This window comes from Vigna umbellata, chromosome 9 (assembly GCF_029865625.1).
Source record: "Vigna umbellata cultivar VRB3 chromosome 9, Vumbellata_1.0, whole genome shotgun sequence".
Classification (NCBI taxonomy): domain Eukaryota; kingdom Viridiplantae; phylum Streptophyta; class Magnoliopsida; order Fabales; family Fabaceae; genus Vigna; species Vigna umbellata.
This window is the reverse complement of record NC_142173.1, coordinates 33,564,649-33,587,064: the sequence shown is the minus strand read 5'-3', so window position 1 is coordinate 33,587,064 and position 22,416 is coordinate 33,564,649. Positions and strand designations below refer to the sequence as shown.

Sequence of the window (22,416 nt, the reverse complement as noted above, 5' to 3'; positions counted from 1 at the left end):
GATCCACTGTTCTTGAGTAATTTTTGGAAGGAGTTGTTCAAATTACAAGGCACTCAACTAAAGATGAGCACCGCCTATCACCCTGAATCTGATGGGCAGACGGAGGTTGTCAACAGGGTCTTGGAGGGGTATTTAAGATGCTTTTGTTCCGAACAGCCCAAGGGCTGGAGCATCGTATTACCAGTGGGCGGAATACTGGTACAACACCAGCTACCAGGAGTCGGCCAAATGCACTCCATTTGAAACCGTCTATGGGAGGCCGCCTCCCTCACTGCACAGGTTCGTTCCGGGGGAAACCTTAGTGGAAGCAGTCAATCAGGAGTTACAAACAAGAGATGAAGCACTCCACCAACTAAAGTTCCATCTAGCCAGGGCTCAAGAATTAATGGTGAGGCAGGCCGACAAGGCAAGGAGGCCGTCCCAGGTAGGGGTGGGAGATTGGGTCTATCTGAAGATTAGACCTCACCGACAAACTACGATGTCGACCACAGTACAATCTAAACTGGCCGCTCGTTATTTTGGACCTTTCTTGGTCATTCAGCAGGTGGGGGCAGTCGCTTTTAAGCTGCAATTACCAGAATCCGCACGGATACATCCCGTATTCCATGCGTCACAGCTGAAGAAGGCAGTAGGGGACCACCGGATCGAACAGGAGTTACCAATAGACTTAGAGATGGAGGAACCGTCTCCACGGCCGGTCAGAGTTTTGGATAGAAGGCAGGTGCATCAGGGAGAGGACGAGCGGCAGGAAGTCTTGATCGAATGGCAAGAGGGAGGTCCTGACGGGGCGACATGGGAAGATGCCCTCACCATCCAAGATCAATATCCCGACTTCAACCTTGAGGGCAAGGTTGATCTTCAGGAGGTGGGTAATGTTAGGGCCTGGCGAGTGTACGAGAGAAGAAGATATAGGAGGGATAGGGGAGAGGACGAGCGTTCTGAGCAAGAGGGGAATCGTACGGTAACGGACGAGCGTTCTGGGCCGGAGATGACGAGGGGCGAGGACGAACGTCCTCAGCGAGGGGAGGCCGAGCGAGCGGGGCAACAAGGAGTGAGGCCGAGCGCCCTGGGCGAGCAGAGCGAGGACGTACGGTCGGAGCGAACGGGACAACAGGGAGTGAGGACGATCGTCCTAAGTGAGGACGAGCGTCTTGAACAAAGGAAGACGACAACGAGCGTCTAACTGGCAAGCGGAAGGACAGGCGGGACCCAAGGGACGTCAACAGAGTATTACAGTAATAAATACAATAAATATAGTAAATAAGGATAGAATGATTCTTTCCAGATAATTATAATAAATAGGCAATTACTATAGTAAATAAGGATAGAATGATTCTTTCCAGATAATTATAATAAATAGGCAATTACTATTATTCCCTACCTTTTCTGGAAGGAGTGATTAGTATTAATAAAGGAGGCACCTAGAGCTTAGGGTATGTTTTTGATTATTCGAGTACTGTAAGAGAGGTTATGCTCTCGTGTGACTGAAGGAGACCCTGCTCCCAGTCATTGGTTGTGTTTTGTGATTACCAAAGTTGCAATAATAAAGAGTTTTTATTCAGTTAAGTATGTTTGTTCACTGTGAGAGGCAAGTTACGTGGTCAGGCACGTAACATATTCAGCTGTGTATTTTATGAACTGTAACTTATATTATGTTGTGCTAGTTGTTATTGTAATTTGAAGCCTTGTAATTTCATTTTGAAGTACTTCATTTCTTCTTCATTTGTGCTACAAAAGTCACGGCTGTGTAGTGTTATTTATGCTTCTTTCATTTTGTTTTTCTTTGATGAATTTGGTTGGATGTTCTCCTTGTTTAAAGCTTGAATGTTCACGGTTGTTCTAGAGGAGAGAATAAAGTCTTGTTTCATGTTATTTTGTTGTTGTAAAAGTGAAAAGAAAGCAAAGAAAAAGTGATAAAAACGTTGAAAGGAGAAGAAGTAGATGACTTGTTTTGAATGTGTAGCTAATGAAGCTCTCAGTTAAAAATTAATTTCCAGCATCTTTGTTTTGTTTTGAACTCTTCTTGTTTCTTGAATGATCATTAATTATTGAGAAGAATAGTGTTATGTACGTGCAAAACCTTCTTTCTCTTGTAAGTAATCCAATGATTTTCTTCTAAAAAAATTTCATTAGCATTATGTGGAACCTTTTCTTGCATTGAATTGTAATTTGTTGTTTTGGAGAACGAGTACCGTAGCTAGAAGGGTGTGCATGTGGAGATTTGCTTTTCATTTAAGAAAAAGACAAAAAAATGTAAGTGGAATTCAAATGTTTTATTGTAAAATGAAGTTGATATGGATGTAAGAAGGTCACGGTTTTGGATGTCCCATTTGCATCTTTCCTTTTAATAAAACCAAAGCAATTATGTCACGGCATTTAGATGATTTTTAGAAGCAATTTCACTTTAAAAATTTAATTTCCGTAACTGTATGTTTTCTACGCATTTACTGTTTCTGTATTTTAATTCAAATCTTGGTCAATTGTGCATTTTGTAATGTTTTGTTGTTTTTAACTGTGTAACCAAGCTTTTTAATTTGCAATTCAAACCTTGAACATATACTTTTAAAACCTTGTGCATTTTCTGTCTAAGATTTAAGTGTTAAAATTTCACTGTGTAGCTCTGTATGAATTTTTATCTGTTACAGAATTAGTTTGATGTTTTCATGCAATTCAATGTTTTTAATTTTATTCGGTTGTGTTTAATTTTTAATTTCGTCATTTGCATTTCACAACAAAAATTTAATTTTCTATACAAAAACAACCATCAAAACCCCCCCCCCCCCCCCCACAATTCGTAATGGACTTAAAACCCGAACCAAAGAGTTGATATCATGGCTGGAATGGTAAGCATATAATTAATTGTTTGAAGATGAAGAAGTAATTTAGTGGGAAGTAGATACGTGAAAAGCAACCTTGATTGGTAAGAAGTCATCAACTTTCTTCTTCTTAAAATTTCATGAGCATTTAGTCCATGAGGGACCTTTTCTAGCATTTAAATTTGACTCTTCTTTAGTGTTTTTGAGAAAGAATACAGTGGAATGTAATGATGTGCACCTTGCTTATGTTGTGGAGAATAAAATTCAAATTGGTCCTTTTACTGTTTTCCAAATTTACCGTTTTCTGTATTTACTGTTTTCTGTATTTTTGTTTTATGTATGTTGTTGTTACTGTTTTACTGATTTTGAAAATTCTGTACTTACTGTTTGTACTGTTATTATTTACTGCTGTAATTTAATTTTTTTTTTTGTTTTTACTGTTTTACTGTTTCTATCAAACACTTTCTAAATTAATAAAGTTAAATAAATAATGAGCAATACACCCTAACTCTTAAGATTGTGGACATCATTATAATAAAGCGACAAAAATAAGGAGCAATACACCCTAACTCTATTCAGTGCTAGAACTATGAAATTCATCTTCATTGTCATCTTCACCCTGTCCTTCTGCATTGTATTCTTCTGATTCCGTTGTATCTTCATCTATTTGCCCTTGCAATGATGAAATATTGTTAGGGTCAACTTCTTCAAGACCAGCTTCTACATCTTGTAATCGGACTACTTCTTCAACTTCAATGATGTCATTAACATGTGACATTTCCTCCACTTGGTATGGCACATCGGCTTCTACATCATTAGAATCAATGCGACCTCTAGGCTTCGTTTTTATCACAACACACCAACCTCGTTTGTCCGTGCGTGATGTAGGATATGGTACATAATACACTTGTTGTACATTATGTGCAATGATAAAAGGATCAAACAACACATATCTTTTATCCATTCGAATATCCACAATGCCATACTTTGAATCCACCCTTGTACCTACTCTCGATGGATCAAACCAATCACAATAAAATAATACAATTTTCTTTTCAGTGGTTGTTGAATTGTATTCCAACTCATAGATGTGTTTAATGACACCATAAAAATCATCTTGACCTCCTTCTGTTAGCCCTTTAACATGAACCCCACTATTTATTGTCCTCTTGCCCTGACTCCATGCATGGGTATGAAATTTGTATCCATTAGCAAAGAAGGTGTGCCATTCCTTTACACACCTTAAAGGACCAAGTGATAAATCTCTAAGATGTTGGTTTCTCACACTTAAAGGATCGTTATGAACCTACAACCATTCATGATATGAAACTATTCAACAATGTAATCTTAAAAAATTAAGGAAGAAATGAATGTGTAAGATTGATAGGAAGTCATACTTTTTGCCTGAACCACAAGGGGAAATTAGCATGTACGTATGTCGAACTGTTTGACTCAGATAGTTGATAGACATGTAAGAATGAGCTGTCAACATGTACGTCCAGATTAGATCAAAGAAAATTAATTATATCAAATGAAAGAATTGGGAAATATAATTTATTTTGGAGGCTTACTGAAGGTAAGGTTCAACTTCATTGCAATTGATCAATACATGAACATGAGCTGATCTCAATTCTTCATCACTTAACCAATGTGTTGATTCCCTTCCAGAATGACGGCCAGGTTGGATAAACACTGATAATGTTGTCGTAAAGCTTTCTATTTCAATGTCTACTTCATTTCTATTGCTTTGTGGTGTTAACATGAAGTTTTTGAAATAGTGGGAACAAAAATGAGTTGTTTCTCTGTGCAAGTATGATGCGCAAATAGATCCTTCAACCCTAGCCTTATTCTTTACTGAACGTTTAGCATATCCCATGAACCTACAAATTTGAAATTGATGTGTTAGGGTTTTTGAATTATGCCTGGTAAATTGAACAATAACATGTCATATGGGTACCTTTCAAATGGGTACATCCACCTATAGTGGACTGGTCCACCAAGTCGTGCCTCATATGGAAGATGGATAGGGAGATGTTCCATAGAATCAAAGAATGAGGGAGGAAATATTCTCTCCATCTTGCACAGAATGATGGGAATGTTTTCTTCCATCTTCGCCAGGTCATCCTTGTTCAATGTTGTAGAACACAAATCTCTAAAGAAATGACTTATCTCTGTAATGGGATTCAGAACATGAGCCGGTAAAGAACTAAACGCTATAGGAAGTAAGCATTCCATAAACACATGGCAATCATGACTTTTCATCCCAATGAGCTTTCCCCTATTCACATCAACACACCTTGACAAGTTAGAAGAATATCCATGAGGCATCCTAAGACCTTTTACCCAATGACAGACTTGTTTTATTTGGTCTGTTGATAGTGTATAATTTGCTTTTGGCTTATACATGTTTCCATTGCTATGAATTTTTAGCTCCAAATCTTTTCGTCTACAGTACAAACCTATATCCATTCGGGCCTTGTCATTGTCTTTTGTCTTCCCCGCAACATTCATCACAGTATTAAAGATGTTGTCAAAGAAATTTTTTTCAATGTGCATGAAGTCAAGATTATGCCTTAACAAATTATCCTTCCAATAGGGTAGATCCCAAAAGATGCTTTTTTTCGTCCAATTATGCCACTCACCGTATCCATCAATTCTTGGTGCACCATTTTCAGTTATTTTAGGATAACCATTGATTCTATTCCAAACTTCTGGTCCTGTAAGATATGGTGGTGCGTCATCCATCTCCACTTCCCCCTTCTTGAAAGCATTCCTATTCCTCCTAAAAGCATGGTCTTTCGGTAAAAACCTCCGATGAGAGTCAAACCATGAATTTTTTGCCCCATGATATAATCTAAAAGCCTTGGTATGCTCCATGCAATGTGGGCATGCCAGTTTACCATGAGTGCTCCAGCCGGACAACATACCATAAGCAGGAAAATCATTAATTGTCCACATTAGCATGGCCCTCAAAATAAAGTTTTGTTTCCTTGAAATATCATATGTTATCACACCCGTCCACAGCTTCTTCAATTCGTCTATCAAGGGCTCTAAGTACACATCTATGCCAACCTTTGGATTGAATGGCCCGGGAATGAGACATGTTAAGAACATGTAAGGTTTAGACATGCACATTTCTGGAGGAAGATTATAAGGAGTGACAATAACTGGCCAACATGAATATGGTATATTTGATGCCTGTACATATGGGTTAAAACCGTCAGAGCATAAACCGAGTCGAACATTGCGTGGCTCGATACCAAAGTCAGGATATACTCTATCAAAGTGCTTCCAAGCCTCTCCATCGCATGGATGACGCAAAACACCATTCGTCGACATGTTCTGATAGTGTCCATGTCATTTGTCCTGCCGTTTGTGTTGAGGCATACATTCTTTGTAGTCTGGGAATTAATGGCAAATAGAACATTGATTTCATAGGAACTTTTTTGCTAGTAGTTGCTCCCGTGTTACGTGGTTGATATCTTGGCTTTCCACAAAATTTGCATTCAAGCAACGCGCCATCATTCTTACCATATTCATTATCATAGAAGAGCATGCAACCATCCACGCAACAATTAATCCTCTGCGATTGTAATCCCAACTTTGATACACACTTTTTTGCATCGTAGTATGTTTTAGGCAAACCTGATTTGATGGGTGTTGCATCCATAACCATTTTTGCAATAAAATCTATGCATTGGTTAGGAATATTCCAATTTGACTTGCAAGCTAATAGTCTGACACACATTGATAATTTCGAGTCTGATGCTCCTCCATACAACGGCTGGTTTGCATCCAACAAAATATTAAAAAACCTTTGTGTTTCTTCATTCGGAGCCTCTTCAATGTTATTAGAAGTAGATGCTTGCCACGACTCATTTTGCCTAAGAGCATCATGCACCATGTCTTCCATTGTTTGAAATTGGTTAATTTGACCACCTTCCGTCTCTACAGCCATCGAACTTTCATGATTTTGTACATGATCTTCTGGCAATCTTTCCCCATGATCCTCCCAAATGAAATAATTAGGCTTGAAATCGTTCTTGTAAAGGTGAACCTTTACAACTCTTTCGTGCAGAATCTTTGTACAATCGCACTTTAAACATGGACATCGAAGACCCCCGTCTCTACGATAACGTTCTTGTTCACAAGCTTTACTTATAAACTCTTCAACACCCAATACAAAAGACTCTTTCAAAGCACCTCTTCCTCTATGACACCTATCGTACATCCATGAACGATTTGGTTGAGCATCATCCATGTTCTGTACATAAATCGATTACAAAACAATTAGCCAATGGTTAATACACGTCTCCATAGTAGGACACGTGCCCTATCAAATGGCTTCCTAAACAATAACCTAAATTAATTTAGGTCCTCTTCTCTGCACAATATCTTAGAATGTTTTTCAACATGTCTCTATCTTAATACTTGTTTTGTACATGTAAATCACTATGTACAATGTTATTGTTTTATATTAATCACTATGTACAATATTGTTTTAAGCTTTCAAGATAGAAGGATATTGGCCAACCTACAAGTTGAGCTATAACTTTCACTACAACCTAGCATAGTTAAAGAAATATCAAATTACAGTAGATAGTGCTTGATGTGTTTAATTGTTTAGCTAAATAATTTTAATTAAAAAATCAACATTTAAAGAACTAAACAACCCTCCTAATATGTTACATACAGTTGCATAAGCATACATTTGGAAAAGGACAATTATTTGAAGGTTTAGGTCTTACTAGGAGCTTTGGTTGATTGTCAAAATGACTTGTTCTATACTGGATTGCTGGTACCGAGTGCAACTACAAAAGAAACATGGCATATCAATTTATAACAAAGTATTGGAGGGGAGGCGAATTTCAACTACTTTTCTATCAATGGGAAACATTTTAACAACATTCCACTAAGTAAAACCCAAAGAATATTAGGAATAGGAAAATCCATGCCAAAATTGGCACGTGAAATTATTTAAAATGTAACAAAAAATTACCTAACAACAATTATTCTATATTTATATTTATATTTATATTGTAATATGAATTTGTTTAAATTTAATCACCTAACAAGAAATTATGACTTCTTGAACTGTACAGAAAAAGTTATAGTCTTTACTTTAATCCAAGCTATACTATAGAGTGGGTATCTAAAGTATATAAGAGCTTTCAAGGTGGCTTTTTTCTGGACCGAGAAAAAAAAAGCCTACTTTTATTTCCTCTATATCAATGCTTTGCATGCGAAGGTTTGATTACAAACACAAGTTCTATGTCTGAACAACATTCCATGCTTGAACAACAGTTCATGGACTAATTGTGTTATGCACTAAATTGTACTTGAAGTTGAAGTTCAAACAAGTCAAATACTTCAAGTTTAAATTAATCAAATATTTCAAAATCTCATCATATAATGGACAATTTTCATTATATAAGTCTTTAAATATACAAAGTAATAATAAAAACTATTCCCCCATGTGTTTTGTTTTTTTTCTAATTAAACAGTAATATTTTATTGAGGTTCTTCTTTAGGAATGAGGTTGAAATATTGATAAAAAAAAGTGGAGGAGAATAACAGGTTCTTCTTCTTTAGCAGAAGGACAGAAACATGTGTCATTAGCAGTGGCAGTGGACGAGGTTGGTAAATCACAAACTTAGCTCTCCACCAAGGAACGGATGAATAAATGAAGACTAGTTTGTTTAATTTAGAACCTGTTTTTCATGTTTATTGTGCATCTGTGTAATACTATGAAAATTTGAAGATATTGGGGTAGATATTAGTGTGGGAACAGTGCATGTTTAAAGGAGTGAGGAGTTGAACTTTTAGTATTATAGTGACTACTTTCGAACTAAAAAAGATTGAAGTAGATGGTTTCTCCTCTCATCTGTAATAAAATTTGAAGTGAATAGTAAAAAAAAGGGTGGAAATGGTAGTGGCAAAGGAAGTGATAAGAAACACAAGATATGGAATCATATATCTCCCTATTATTGATTCAGAAATGAGGGACAGTGAATGCGTGTACTGGACACCCATAAGTAATAAGAAACACAAGAAAATGATGGATGCTAAAGGCATCTTCTTCACTGCTGAAAGGATCAGCTACCTTGGTCACAAGACAAACCCCAAAATGAAATCAAAATGCTATAATATTACCAAGGCCATGCAGATTCCAGTCCCCACCAATACTGTTAAAAACATTACACTGTCCATAATATTATCCTCGATTACTTAATAATAAACTAATGGTTGAGATCTTGCATGACCACTAAACAAACACTTATCTTCATCAGTTGTTTATAAATGCTCTTGAAGTTAATCAGAGTTGTTTAGCAAAAAACAGTGACTCAACAAATGATATGACAGAGTTCATATGATCATTGTCACTTAAAAAAAAGTATATTTTGAGTGAAACAATTAGTTAAAAAATGTTTGAACTATTACTATTTCAAGTTAATTTTAGGATTTACAAAATTAATTATAAAATTCATTGTAATAACATTTAACATAAGATTGATTTTTTTGTTTAATATTTGAATGCATTTGATAGTTTTCAAACTAATTTCGCTCTCTAAATAATATTAGGAGGGAAATCAATGGATTTGTGGATAAAAAGCAACTTATTCAATCATCAGATCAAACTTGTATTTCAGATTTAGCCATTTGTTCAAGAGGATTTCTTTTTTCCTATTTAGCTATTGATCTGATCTCTGTTCTTATTTACTTAGCAGTCTTTAGAAACTTATTTTTAAATGTTTTAATGGTTTAATAACAGTTTAACCATTTTGACAGTTTTAAACAAAAAAAATGGCAAAAATAAAACCTGACCAAAGATGAAAGGAAAACAGCTACATTAATAAATACATCACCATATGCTATAAGCTTGTGCAAAACAACCATTGATTAATCTTAAAGAGAAGTAGAAACCAGGACAAAGCAATTGAACATCAAAACTCTGAAACTCAAGCAGAGCAATGTACTATATTTAAAGAAGCATGTAAGTGTATGTATGTTACATGAAAATTCAAAACCATCAATACCTGCCCCTATAGTCATTGTATTCATCTTATTCAGAATCAAATCACGTTACCGGATAATTAAAACCAAAGGTTTCTGAAAATATGAGTAATATTTTTGCAATTTTTTTATATTATCATATTATCGTTTTTGTGTATATTCTTTTCCCCGAATAATTTATCATCTAAAACTAAAACTTGTTTATTTTATTCCCATTTTAAAAATATTTTTATGAAATGAAATTGATAGTGTAAATGAGAATTCGTTATCACCAAAGATTATATACCATGACCTATAAGGATCTATTACAGTTAACAAGCAAGGAATAACTATACAAAACAAAAAAGAGAAGTTAACTCATGACATCAAATGATTAACATTTAAAATAAACACTACTAGTAAGGTAAGTTTTTTCTCTGCTATTTTTTATTCCAGTAAGCTTCAAAGAAATTAGATAAACTAAAACTAGTCTCATCAAATATGGTTGCAATTGGTTAAACTATTTTTGTGAGAAATGGCTGATGTAAAGAATACTCCTATGATCCAAATAACATCCATCTATTCTATTTTATTATGAGAAAACTGCTAAAAATTCTTTAACAATGGTGAATGGTGTCAAAGAGTAAAATGTTTCATTAAAATATAGGAATATATAATTTTTATGATTTTGGATTTACCAATGATTTTTTCTATAAAAATATAGGAATATATAATATAGTTTATATTACCAATGATTTTTTTTATAAAAACATTGCATTTGGATTTACCCTTTTTTGGTTTGAGGCGTATGCTTCTTTCTCTGGTCAAGCTACTTACAATGATTGGTACATGTCACTTTACAATGTCTTCTTCACTTCACTTCCAGTTATCGCTCTAGGTGTTTTTGATCAGGATTTTCTGCCAAACTTTGCCTAAAGGTACTATATATATTGCCTTTTATTTCTTTAAATTTTGCTTTTAAAGGTTCTTGAAGAAGCAACACGTAGACATATACAATTCTTCTTCTTAGAAGACATTTTTCTTTTAAATTTTGCATTTTTTCTCTAGGCTGTTTATATTACCAGTTTATCTTTGACCTTTTTTGATTAATTGTGTTCACACAAAAGTTTATATTTATTACTTCTTTTTGTAAAAGTCTTGGTTCTGCCGTAAGGGGTTTGCAGCAGTGATTTTAAGCATTATGGTGGAACTATAATGGTTGTATAGCAACATTGATTTTAGGATGAAATCTAGCTAACACATTACTCTGTAAAGTTTTGATGCTATTGTGTGGCTGACATGTGTACTGAATTTCTTTTTTGGCTCTTGATTTTAAATAAAGATTGGTTGAAAGCCAAGATTCTACGCTAATCAATAATCAAACGGTCTGTCTTACAATATCCCTTTCTATATCTAGAGGGAGTACAAGACACCCTGTTCAGCTGGCCTCGGATTCTAGGGTGGATGTTGAATGGAGTCCTTAGTTCTTTACTGATATTCTTCTTAACCACTAATTTTGTGTTCAATCAAGCCTTCAGAAGAGATGGTAAAGTGGTTGATTTTGAAATACTTGGGGTGACAATGTATACATGTGTGGTGTGGACTGTGAATTGCCAAATGGCAATATCCATAAATTACTTTACTTGGATACAACATTTTTTTATATGGGGCAGCATCGCTTTCTGGTATGTATTTGTGTTGGTCTATGGTTACTTATCTGCAGCAATATCCACAACATCTTACAGGGTTTTTGTAGAAGCATGTGCTCCCAGTGGTCTCTATTGGCTAGTAACCCTTTTGGTTGTTGTGTGTGTTGCTACCCTATTTCTCCTATAGGTCTTTCCAAACTCGGTTTCTTCCAATGTACCATGATATTATACAGAGAAAACAAGTAGAAGGGATTGAAATTGGCTTATCTGATGATGATATACCTAAACAGGTCCAAGGAAAACTAATACACCTCAGACAGAGATTGAAGCAAAGGGAGTTGTGAAATGTAAATGGTTCTAAACATATATTCTTTGACCCTTCAAATTGTATTTGATTTCTTGCAAAGGGGCATTCAAGTAGTGAGAATTGCCAATGGCTTTTAATTTTAATTTTTTTTTCCTTCCTTGGTTTTTATTTGTTTATAAAATTAGCAGAGGACAATCTTTTGTGTAGCAGTCACCTGATGTAGATTAGGTATGTAAAGCTAGAGTATTTTAACTTATGGCTTCTCAATTAACAATGTATATGGTAATCACATCAAAACCATTAAACTGAATAGAATAGCTATTTACTCATTAAACAAAACGTAATAACTACTTACCCTTTTGTGGTACTTTCCTTTTTGAATCCCAAAAGCTTCCTCCACTTATCTTACCCTTCGAATCCTTTGCAGTCCTATATCACACAAATTCAACCAGAGAAAACCATATAAAACATATATAATTAATAATATAAATTATATGTTATAGTCCTTAAAGATTGCGTAAACATACCTTAACACGCCTCTTAATGTTCACTCAATGTCCTAACAATGCACCAAAGTATTCCACAGCACACCAACCAAACCAAACCCCATTTTGTGCCCGAAAAACCAAAGAACAAAGGTTTAGGATTTTCTCCTTTTACAAATGAAATCACTTAGGAATGAACAAAATTTACTTACCACAACAATCAGCAATTCAGCATATCTACAACATCGAACACTAAAAGATGCTTAGACATTCTAACTTCTTCTTCTCTGTGAATAACCGCAACATTAAACCACTACACACCAAAGAAATAAAGATATATATTAAAGGAACAACATTCTGGACTTACCACAGTTACTGAGACTGAATGACGGCGATCCAAAATCGGAGTGCGAGAACAACAGTCCTAGGGTTCCTCTGCAACTGGAAGAGTGCGAGATTAAGCCTATGATTGATGACAATCGCTTGATGACAAGAATGGCCAGAGAAGAACCAAATTTACTAAGCATTAGGGTTTGATTTACTTACCCGATTAAGCTACTCAACGCCGAACTACGACACCGCACCCAACAATGAGCCCCAACCACAGTGCTTGATGAAGGATTGATGAAGGTCACAATAATGGACAGAGAGAGGCGACGAAGAACCAAAGCACGATCTACACCCACACCGAAGACGACTCCAAAGACCAACACCCACACCGAAGATGGCTCCACAGGAGGACACCGAACTGAGACCGAAGATGGTTCGAAAGAGAAAGTAAAGCGTGATGGTTCGACAGAGAAGAAATGTCCAGGGTTCAACAAAGAGAGGAAAGCTCGAGGTTGAGAAATGACACCCAGCTTCCCCTTAATCAGAAATATATTTTTTTAAAATAATTATTTCTCTGATCCGTATACAATATCCGCATGTAACACCTGCCTCTAATTACAAACAGATAATACCACTTATATACGGATTCCATCCTTGGGTAATTTTCCCACTATGACGTGCCAACCATATATACAGAATTTATATACGAAACATCCGTATATAAGAAACCGTATATAACATTTTTTCTAAATTTTGTATATCAATTCCGTATATAATATCTGCTTTATATACAGATTTAAATCCGTATATAAACTTCTGTATATAAATCCATTATTTCTTGTAGTGACATGATGCATGCTAGTGATAGGTTGAAATCACAGGATCACAATGACATTACTGATGGAAATTAACACAAGTCGATACCAAACAAACATCCCACATCTTTCATTTAAAGAAACTCAGTTCATTACATTGCCTAAAAGGAACAAAGTACGAGTATCTCATTTTTTACATCATTCCCTAGCTCGAGCGATGAAGGCTTTCATTTCACCTACTAGCCATTTACAATGATTAATAAAAAGCTTTATCTCTTCAGGCGGGCTACAAAAGTGAGTACTCGCTTCAGCATCCAACACCATTTTGGGAATATCCTTAATTGCCCCATTTGCTAAAGCAGCCAAATGGGAGAAACTCTCCTTACAATGCTTCACAACCCTTTCTTGTTCCGCGATGTGATCCTCCATCTGCTTCATCAAGGCCTGATGCCTTTCTTCAAACTCCATTAACCTCCACCGCACCTCCTGCTCTTCAATATAATTCTCCATTCGCTTTATCATGGCCTGATGCCTTTCCTCTGCCTCCACTAGCTTCTAGCGTTCATGGTTCAAATCTGCCTCAAATGACATGGCTATCTCCTTCTTCTGACGCCCCACTTCTTCAACCAAAATTTGTGCTTCTTCGTAGAGGTGTTTCCATTGTTTTCCCTCTTCTAACGCCGCATTCCTCTCCTTAACCCTCATTGCTAGCTCCATGGTTGCAGCTGCAAGATCTTGCTTTAATCAGGATGTATAGTCTCTTTCGGCCTTCTGGCTTCTAACAATTTCTTCATAGCCCTGCTTTTTCCTCTTTAGCATTCCTCATATCTACGAAATCGTTTGTGCGCTTTGTAATTCATTAGCCAACCTGACATTTTGCTCTCTCAGTTTTTCCATTTCCGCCTTTAACTACTTCATCTCCTCATTCCCGAGGTCGTGGGATTGCCCCTCGTTAGTCGGCTGAGCACTGACCGGCTTGAAAGGCAATTTGATCTCCTTTACCCTTTCTACATTCCAGGTGTGCTAACTAACTCTACCGTCTACCATCCCTACCCTTAGATCCTTCTCTAATCGTACAACACTTTCCCAAACACTTCTAACTTTCCTTAGCAATTCAGTGAAATGTTCGTCTTCATAATAATGCAGTGAGATACTAAGGAGAAGGTGTCCCTTTCATGGGATGTCCGAATTGCCTTTGGACCAAAACAAGGTTGTAATTGATGCAATATCGGGCACCTATGTGGGGTATATTGGGAAAATTGCCACAATGATGGATAGAGGGTTTAATCCCAAGCCAAGGAAGGCGCCATTTTACATTTCCTCAACTCAAACCAGCAAAGAATTGTGCCCACTCATTTCCACCTTTGTCTTTAAGCTTTTGGTGCGACAAATCTTCCAATGGACACCTGACATCAACTACCCCCTTAAATACACGCGCAATCGTCCAAAAATACAGTGCCAGAAAACAACAAAGAATGTTCTTCCCCTTTCTTTCATGACAAAAACTCATGGTCCCATAAACATCCGCGAGGAGTGTGGTTACAGGATTCTCTGATCTTTTCTTTCTCGCCATAAAGACATATATTGTGGTGTAGTCCATGAAATCTTATATCTTGGGGAACAAGACGACGCCGTACACAGTAAGGGCTACCACATCCATAAATATCTCTCACTCTTCTTTATCAGCTAGATGATGTAGATATTGCTCCAGATATCCTTGCGTAAGTCCGCGCACTTGGTTCCTCGTTAACCTATCTTCAATTTCTTTAGGTTGTAATTTCATTATGGCAGCAATGGTGGGGATAGAGGTGTGATGCTCCAAATGCTGATAAGGAGTGATATCCTTTAGTGGTAAGCCTAGGATGTGCTCAAATTCTTCTACAGTTGGCGCCAACTACAAGTCCTGAAATGTGAAACATCTGAGCGGGGAGTCATAATATTGGTCTTTAGCTGTTTGCCTAAGTTTATCAGCCCTGTCAGGTTTCCGCCATGAGTCTTCAGACAAGGCTTCTTTCTCAACATGACAAAATCGGTCTACTGTATAGCATAAGATCTTGCATCAACTTCCATCTTGTATGATATCAAGCAGATAAACTTGTGATTTCCCCTAAAGCAAGTACGTTACCAAATGATGAATGAAAATGATGCATGATACATGCATAATATGAAAATGCAAAATCGTTATTTTCAAAAGGAACAAACAGTGTGAGAGTTACAAGGTTATACATTTCTCCCTTTGTGCCCAAATAGAGGTTCAACGCTTCATATTCAAGGTCAAGTATATGCAATCTCACAAGGATGGTTCCTTGAACCTAAAGATCAATGGTCACTAGAGCTATGTTCCCCTTCATAGCATCTCCACAACAGTCGAGTAATCAACTAGGTGCGAAGACACAAATGAAGAGAACAAACTCTAGCCGGGGTTCACACGATAGCCAAACAGAAAGTATGTCCCAAGTGGCACCGCTACACAACCCCTCTATTTCTAAGTTGCACTCAGACCCGGGTATAGGGCCCCACTCATAATATGCACAATGTGTGTGTGTGAAGGAAGAATGCAATGCATCCAAACTCTCACCTGCAAAACAACCAGAAAAATTATTAGACATATATAAACATGTCTTCTACCCTGGGGTTCAATATAGAACAATCAAAACAACTCACATGCAATTATTCCAAATATCAAACATAAATAAAGAAAAAGGGAAGAAAAACCATAAAGCAAAACCACATCAAATTCGCACATCTAATTAAATGGCCAGACTCTCACATGTCCCCAACAGAGTCGTCATCTGTCGCAACCGGAATCGTGATGGGACGACAATCCAAATAAAGACGCGTTTGAAAAAGAGATTTTGGAGTTGCCACCATAGTTTATTCTGGAAAACTACGAAAAACCCATAAAAGGATAAGGCATGGTCTATGAAAAACCAAATTCTGGGTTTGGAAGTCAGTTATGTGTAGGGAAGGTATTAGCATCCTACATCGCCTGCCCGAAGGCAGTACCTTTAACTACATACGCAAATGTGATGTGGTTTTCAAAATGTTTAACTATCCCCAAAAATAAAACTATAAAGAAACAAAATATATTTTAGTTTTTTGAGCCCGATAAGGATTGAACTTGCTCCTACGTATTCTCCTTCAAAAGAGAAATCAGGGTTACGTATTGAGTGCTAGGCTGATGCGGACGATTGCACGAGCACTCATATCATTATTTAATTATTTAGATTGATTGTGTTAAGTAATAGGCTGATGTGGACAATCGAACAAATACTTATACCTTTAAAACAATATTTTTGTTTTTTTTTTATCTAAAAAGAGAGAGAGAGAAAGGTATTAAGCACTAAGACGATGTGAGCAGTCACACAAGTGCTTAACCTTTTAAAATGCTTATTTTTGATATTATTACTTTTTTGTAGTTTTTATGTATTTTTCATGTATTATTAAATGGTAGATATCTAAAAATGAAATAAAAGTAAAATAATAAACAAAATAAAATAAAAAGAACAAAAATTATGAGGGTGTGAGGTTTAGTAGAAATCGAATGGGCTTAAGCCCAAACAGAATGGGGGTGCGAAATGGAGACGGGTGTGTGCAAAGGAGAATAGAGTTTTTTGTTTTAAAAAAATCTGGATATGGCCCAAGGGTTTTGCTTCTCAGCTCAGAAAACTTAGGGGTTTGTCTCCTCCACCCCATTTGTGCTCAATGTCCACGAGACTCAGAGTCTCTTCCTCTTAACAAAACAACCTAGGGAAAGGGGTCAAATCCCTTACTTCTCCACTTCGCGCGAGAGGGAATAACCGTTGCTCACCGAACCAACACTGTCACACCGTTTCCAATCGGCCAAAGGTATCGCTGGTGATGCCATTCGTCGCCAGACTCATTGCTAGCCACCGTCAAAGTCCTATATTCCCCTTTTCCCCTTATGCATAAGAAAGAAACAGTCTCAGTCCCTGGGACGCGTTCTCCCTACCATCGACGAAGCCAACCATCGCCGATGCATCCAATCGGAAAGAGCCCTTTCCCTACTGCTCAATCCCTCCTGAATCGCACAAAGACCTCTTCTTCTCTCCCTCACGCCATTATCCTGTCTAGGATTCACAATATGATGGTGGGTTTCGGAATATCAATTTGCAAGTTTGGGTTATGCAAAGGGAATGTTGGTCTTTAATTGCTGAAGGTGTTGATGGCATGGTTCATGTTAACTAGATGGGATGGGTTTCTAGAGTAGAGAGAGTGAAAGTTGGTGATGGTGAGGATGATAGTGACATAAGAGGTATTCTATGAGAGGGCCTTGTCTCGTGCTCTTTCTTTTTGTGATTTTATTGGATTAAAGAATGTAAATGATAGAAGAGTATGTTTTGGCGTTCTTGCCATTGTCGGAGCAACCTCAGAACAGGGTGATGAAGACTGAATGAAGTTTTTGGTGTGTTTTGTCAAGGAGGAATTGAAACAGAAATTAGGAGAAAGTAATGTTTTCCTCCCTATATATGATTCCTGTGTTATTTTCTAGGTGTAGGTTGAAGATATGACCTCGGTTGGAGGGAGAAGATGAACGTGGTGGACCAAGAAGATGAAGTATGAAGGGGAATCAATGGAGGGTCAACCGCACAAAGTTATAGACCCAAGCCAAATGCAACAAGATGAAAAAAAACATCCCAAATACTATCTCAATGGCTATACGGCCAACTAAAAAGTGAGGAGAAAAAGCAAACGAGGCAATATCAACTCAAATGTAAGCCGATAACCATAAGCTATTAAGCTATTATTCAAGAATTACATATACACTTGCAGGCAGTAAAGATTTAGAAAGGAAAGCTTACCTTGTGGCTTAAGTGTTCTTCTTGTAACTCTTTCTCTTCGGTGATATTGGATGCTTGAAGAAACTCCCCTCTTCTCTTTAAAAAGATGAAGGATAGTTATTGCGACCAGAGTGGATTAAAGTTGATGGTGGAGGTGAAGAAAGGTTATCTCCGCTCTGCTCTGGTAATGAGGTTTTTTCACTAAAAATCCCTCCTCTATCTGTTTTTTTTTTCAGATTATGCCCGTAACCGTTTTCTCTATCCAAATCCCCACAACGCCTCCCCCTTCCATTACTCGCGTCACGCCTTTTCTTTCATTTTTTTCTTTCACGTTTTCTCTCTTTTTTTTTGTCACGTTTTCCTTTTCTTTTTTTTTTGAAAGTTTTAGTGCACCTTTAGGCCTCGATTCTCTACCATCCAATGCAAAAAGGATATATGGCTTCAGTTTTTTTCAACCAAAGCCATATGTCGTTTTCAGATAAATAAATAAATAAAAGCACAATTTTTGAAAAAATTGAAAATTTTAGCACACCTTTAGACCTCGGTTCTCGATTAACTAGTGCTAAAAGTGATATATGTTTCGGTTATTTTACAATCGACACCTCTAAATTCGTGAAATTTTTAAAAATGTCAACATAGTTATATACTTCGATTCTTCAAAACCAAATTGAAACATATTATGCGAGTTTATGTGACAAATCTGCACTAATGTTAATAACTATTCATATTCACTATATTTATAAAAATCCTAAGAGTCTTTTGTAGGTGAATTTCTTCTCTGAACAACAAGAGATTCAATTTCGATTAATAAGAGTTTTCAAGCCACTGCTAGAATCTTGTCACCTGTTCGCAAAATTTACGCTCAAGATCATGATAAGATTGGAAAAGATAAAAAATTTATATTTTAGATAAAATAATGTAAATAGTTATTTTATATTAGGCTTAATTACCTACTTAGTCCCCATGTTGGGAGGTAATTTGCAATTTAGTACCCAGTTTTAAAAATGTAGGCATTTGATACCTATGTTTTGAAATTTGTATCAATTGAATCCTACCCACCTAACGCCGTTATAATTGATAACGTTTTTCTGACTGTGTATGTGATTTTTGCGAACGTGGCACTGAGGTTGCTTAACTGAGTTGACGTGGCAGGCTGATTTGGGAATTTGAAATGGGGTCACGTTTTTAAAATTGGGGAAAAAAACTAGGGTTTTATTTTCGTAACGTTGAAGAGGGCTAATTAGGGTTTTTTTTACAGGTAGGTAGCAGCAGAGGTGAAAGAGGTGAACTGAGGTGGGGGTGGCCTTCGTTGTGAGGTTGGTGTGAAGTGGGTGCCCTATGTTGAGTAACTATTGTTGTTTTCTGAGGTGAAGAAGATCGCAGAGGTGGGGTGCCCTTCGTTGTTTGCTTCGTTTGGCCTTCGTTGTTTGGTTGGTGTGAAGTGGGTGCCCTATGTTGAGTAACTATTGTTGTTTTCTGAGGTGAAGAAGATCGCAGAGGTGGGGTGCCCTTCGTTGTTTGCTTCGTCTGAGGTGGGTGTCGTATCCCTGTTGTCTTCTCTGATTGTGGTTCATTTTTGGGGTTGGGGTTGTTTTGTTGGTGTGGACGACGACGCAATGTCAACGAATGACTGTTCGTCTTGCTCACGGGGGAGCTGTCGTGGTGCTTCATCAAGAGGAATGCTTGGCACACAAATATGCTATTGTGGAGAGCTTGCCGTATTGAGAGTCGCGAAAACTGCTAAGAACCAAGGCAAGCCTTTTTGGGGCTGCCCTAATTACAAGGTTTCTTCCCTTGGTGGTGTTTTTTATTTTCGGATACATTTATTTGGTTTTGCCTGAGATGATTTTGGTTTATTGTTTTGTACAGCGTAGTCGAAATGAAGAAGTGCGAGGATGTAATTTCTTCAAATGGGCCAGTGAAGATAATGTTGATGAAAGGGATACTACAATTGGGTGGCAAAGGAGAAGGATTATGAATTTGGAAAAATCACTTTTGGTTTGTCAGAGAAGGGAGAAGGTCTTCATCTGGATGTTATGTTTGATGGGGTTGATTAATATCGTCTTTGTATGTGTTATGTTTAGGGTTTAGTTGAAGTGTTGTATCAGTTACATTTTGTGATGAAGAACTTAGTTAAATTGTGAAGAAGTTACTTAAATTGTAATGAGATTGTGCTTGTAATGCCATTGTATTTAATGAAGAAGATGGTTATATTAGAATGTAATTTTCAGACAAGTGTTATGTTTATGGGAAGAAGTACCAAATCGTTATAATTTTCAAAGAAGTGTTATAATAATTTAACTCACTTAGACTAAGAATAATCTCTTTTTAGTATGGCTGAAGTACACTTTACAATTATACTCAGACTCAATCTCCAACCTTGCTATTATACTCAGACCGAATGTCCTATAGGTGTTAATTCCAGTTGAAAATCCCCACAAGTGGAAAAACAGCATCCACTGAGCGTGGACAAACGTCCCACTTCTCGATGCCCAGCGTCCACTAAGCGGTTGTGGACGACCGTGGTCTTAGTTCGCTGAACGAGCCTCCTCTTGTGCCTTATTGGGCGTTCGGTTCGCTGGACGAACGTCCTCTTCTGCCTGAGTGGGCGTTCGGTTCTCTGGACGAGCGTCCTCTTCTGCCTCACTGGGCGTTCGGTTCGCTGGACGAACGTCCTCTTCTGCCTGACTGGGCGTTCGGTTATCTGGACGAGCGTCCTCTTCTGCCTCACTGGGCGTTCGGTTCGCTGGACGACCGTCCTCTTCTGCCTCACTGGGCGTTGGGTTCGCTGGACGAGCGTCCTCTTCTGCCTCACTGGGCGTTGGGTTCGCTGGACGAGCGTCCTCTTCTGCCTCACTGGGCGTTCTGTTCGCTGGACGAACGTCCTCTTCTGCCTCAGTGGGCGTTCGGTTCGGTGGACGAGCGTCCTCTTCTGCCTCACTGGGCGTTGGCTTCGATGCGTGAATTGGACGTTCGTTCTCGTGGCGAGCGTTTTTTAAGTGCAAAATATCAAATCAGCCAATACAATATGACAGAAACTACATCAGAAAACATCACATATCATCCAAAATAGTTCAGATATCATCCAAAATGTATACATTGTTAAGTGCAACATACACTACAGAAAGCAAAGCAACAGTATTTAAAGTCAAAGTACATATCCAAAATAGAACAAAGATGTACTTAATGTTCGAAACTACAACAATCTAAAGTTGTGCTGTGATTTCATCAGTCTGGGGTTCCTGAGTTATCTGACTTGCTTGAGTTGGGTCTGGTGTACGTTCTTCGTTTGATTGTTCACTTGGTTGAGAAGGGTGTGGGTAGTGTTGTTGTTGACTTCTCTGTGGGTAGTGTTGTTGTTAACTCGTGTGCATAATCATATAGTCTTTGATATTGTTGTTCGAAACAACCATCAATATTGGCGGATGCCATTGCCTTTGCCCTACTTGTTGTAGACCTAGAAACACCAATGTTGTACTTTTTACAGAATTTATTGTGCAGGTTTTTCATATTAATATCCGGATTTCCTGTCATGGTCTTCTCTAACCTCCCACTTAACCATTTAGAGGTAACTAAACCAATTTTGAATTCCCTACTGCATGTATGACTGTCTACAATTTTCCTTAACTGCCATGTACTTTGGGTACTCCTATATCCACAATATGCATACCATGGACATTTCCCTTGTGAACCAATACATTTGACGCATATTCTTCTGTTGTCATTCTTAGAAATCTTCAACTTCCTACCGTTATGTACTCCATAAGTTCTAATTGCATCAGTGAAATCTTTTTTTTCAGCAAAGTACGTTCCCAGTTGCCATTTATATTCTTTCATACTAACTGGCTCTGAAAAGATCCCAAAATCTCCATATCCAGTTGTTTCATTATCTGACTCATCACTTAAATAAATACTGCCACAACTATCAGATTCCCACTCACTATCAGATATTCCCCGGGCCTGTACATGCTTTTTTCGAGTAGGACATCCACTTCTTTTACCCACTTCACCAAACAAACTACCTTCGGATTCCTCTTGTTCGGGTTCTTCATCTCCTTCCAATATAACATCCTCCAAATCATCTCCTTCCAATATAACATCCTCCAAATCATCTTCATTCAGAGAAGCGTCTTCATCAGAACCTACCCAACTATTAACATCAAACTCATCCTGTACATCCCCTACACCACCATCTACACCACCACCAATGATATCATCC

General features: G+C 37.5%; 1 protein-coding gene and 1 long non-coding RNA gene across 4 annotated transcripts; one reads left to right on the top strand and one right to left on the bottom strand.

The window, feature by feature from the left end:
• Positions 1 to 1,713: 1,713 nt before the first annotated feature.
• Positions 1,714 to 18,340, bottom strand: LOC148193312 (uncharacterized). Of its 3 annotated transcripts, none has more exons than XM_088098386.1 (11): positions 18,219 to 18,340; positions 12,797 to 15,432; positions 12,618 to 12,713; positions 12,463 to 12,537; positions 12,293 to 12,324; positions 12,121 to 12,194; positions 7,565 to 7,627; positions 4,774 to 7,080; positions 4,388 to 4,696; positions 4,214 to 4,298; positions 1,714 to 4,122 (listed from the first exon to the last, which is right to left on the bottom strand). In XM_088098386.1, the coding sequence occupies exons 8-11, from the start codon at positions 6,153 to 6,155 to the stop codon at positions 3,388 to 3,390; spliced, it is 2,511 nt and encodes an 836-aa protein (XP_087954512.1). In that variant the 5' UTR covers positions 6,156 to 7,080; positions 7,565 to 7,627; positions 12,121 to 12,194; positions 12,293 to 12,324; positions 12,463 to 12,537; positions 12,618 to 12,713; positions 12,797 to 15,432; positions 18,219 to 18,340; the 3' UTR covers positions 1,714 to 3,387. The 3 variants fall into 3 exon arrangements, with proteins under 3 accessions (XP_087954512.1, XP_087954511.1, XP_087954513.1); XM_088098385.1 differs by having other exon boundaries at positions 12,618 to 12,691; XM_088098387.1 differs by having other exon boundaries at positions 12,618 to 12,685.
• LOC148193311 (uncharacterized) lies at positions 18,242 to 20,437 on the top strand. Its single transcript, XR_015782047.1, has 3 exons — positions 18,242 to 18,381; positions 19,456 to 19,981; positions 20,067 to 20,437. It is a non-coding gene; the product is annotated as an uncharacterized LOC148193311 (long non-coding RNA).
• The last annotated feature ends 1,979 nt before the right edge of the window (positions 20,438 to 22,416 follow it).

Coding starts and splice junctions, on each gene's coding strand:
- LOC148193312 (XM_088098386.1), bottom strand. CDS start 6,155: ATGTCGACGAATGGTGTTTTGCGTCATCCATGCGATGGAGAGGCTTGG. Junction 4,697..4,773: donor TGGATGTACCCATTTGAAAG/GTACCCATATGA, acceptor TCAAATTTGTAG/GTTCATGGGATATGCTAAAC. Junction 4,123..4,213: donor CCTTGTGGTTCAGGCAAAAA/GTATGACTTCCT, acceptor GAATGGTTGTAG/GTTCATAACGATCCTTTAAG.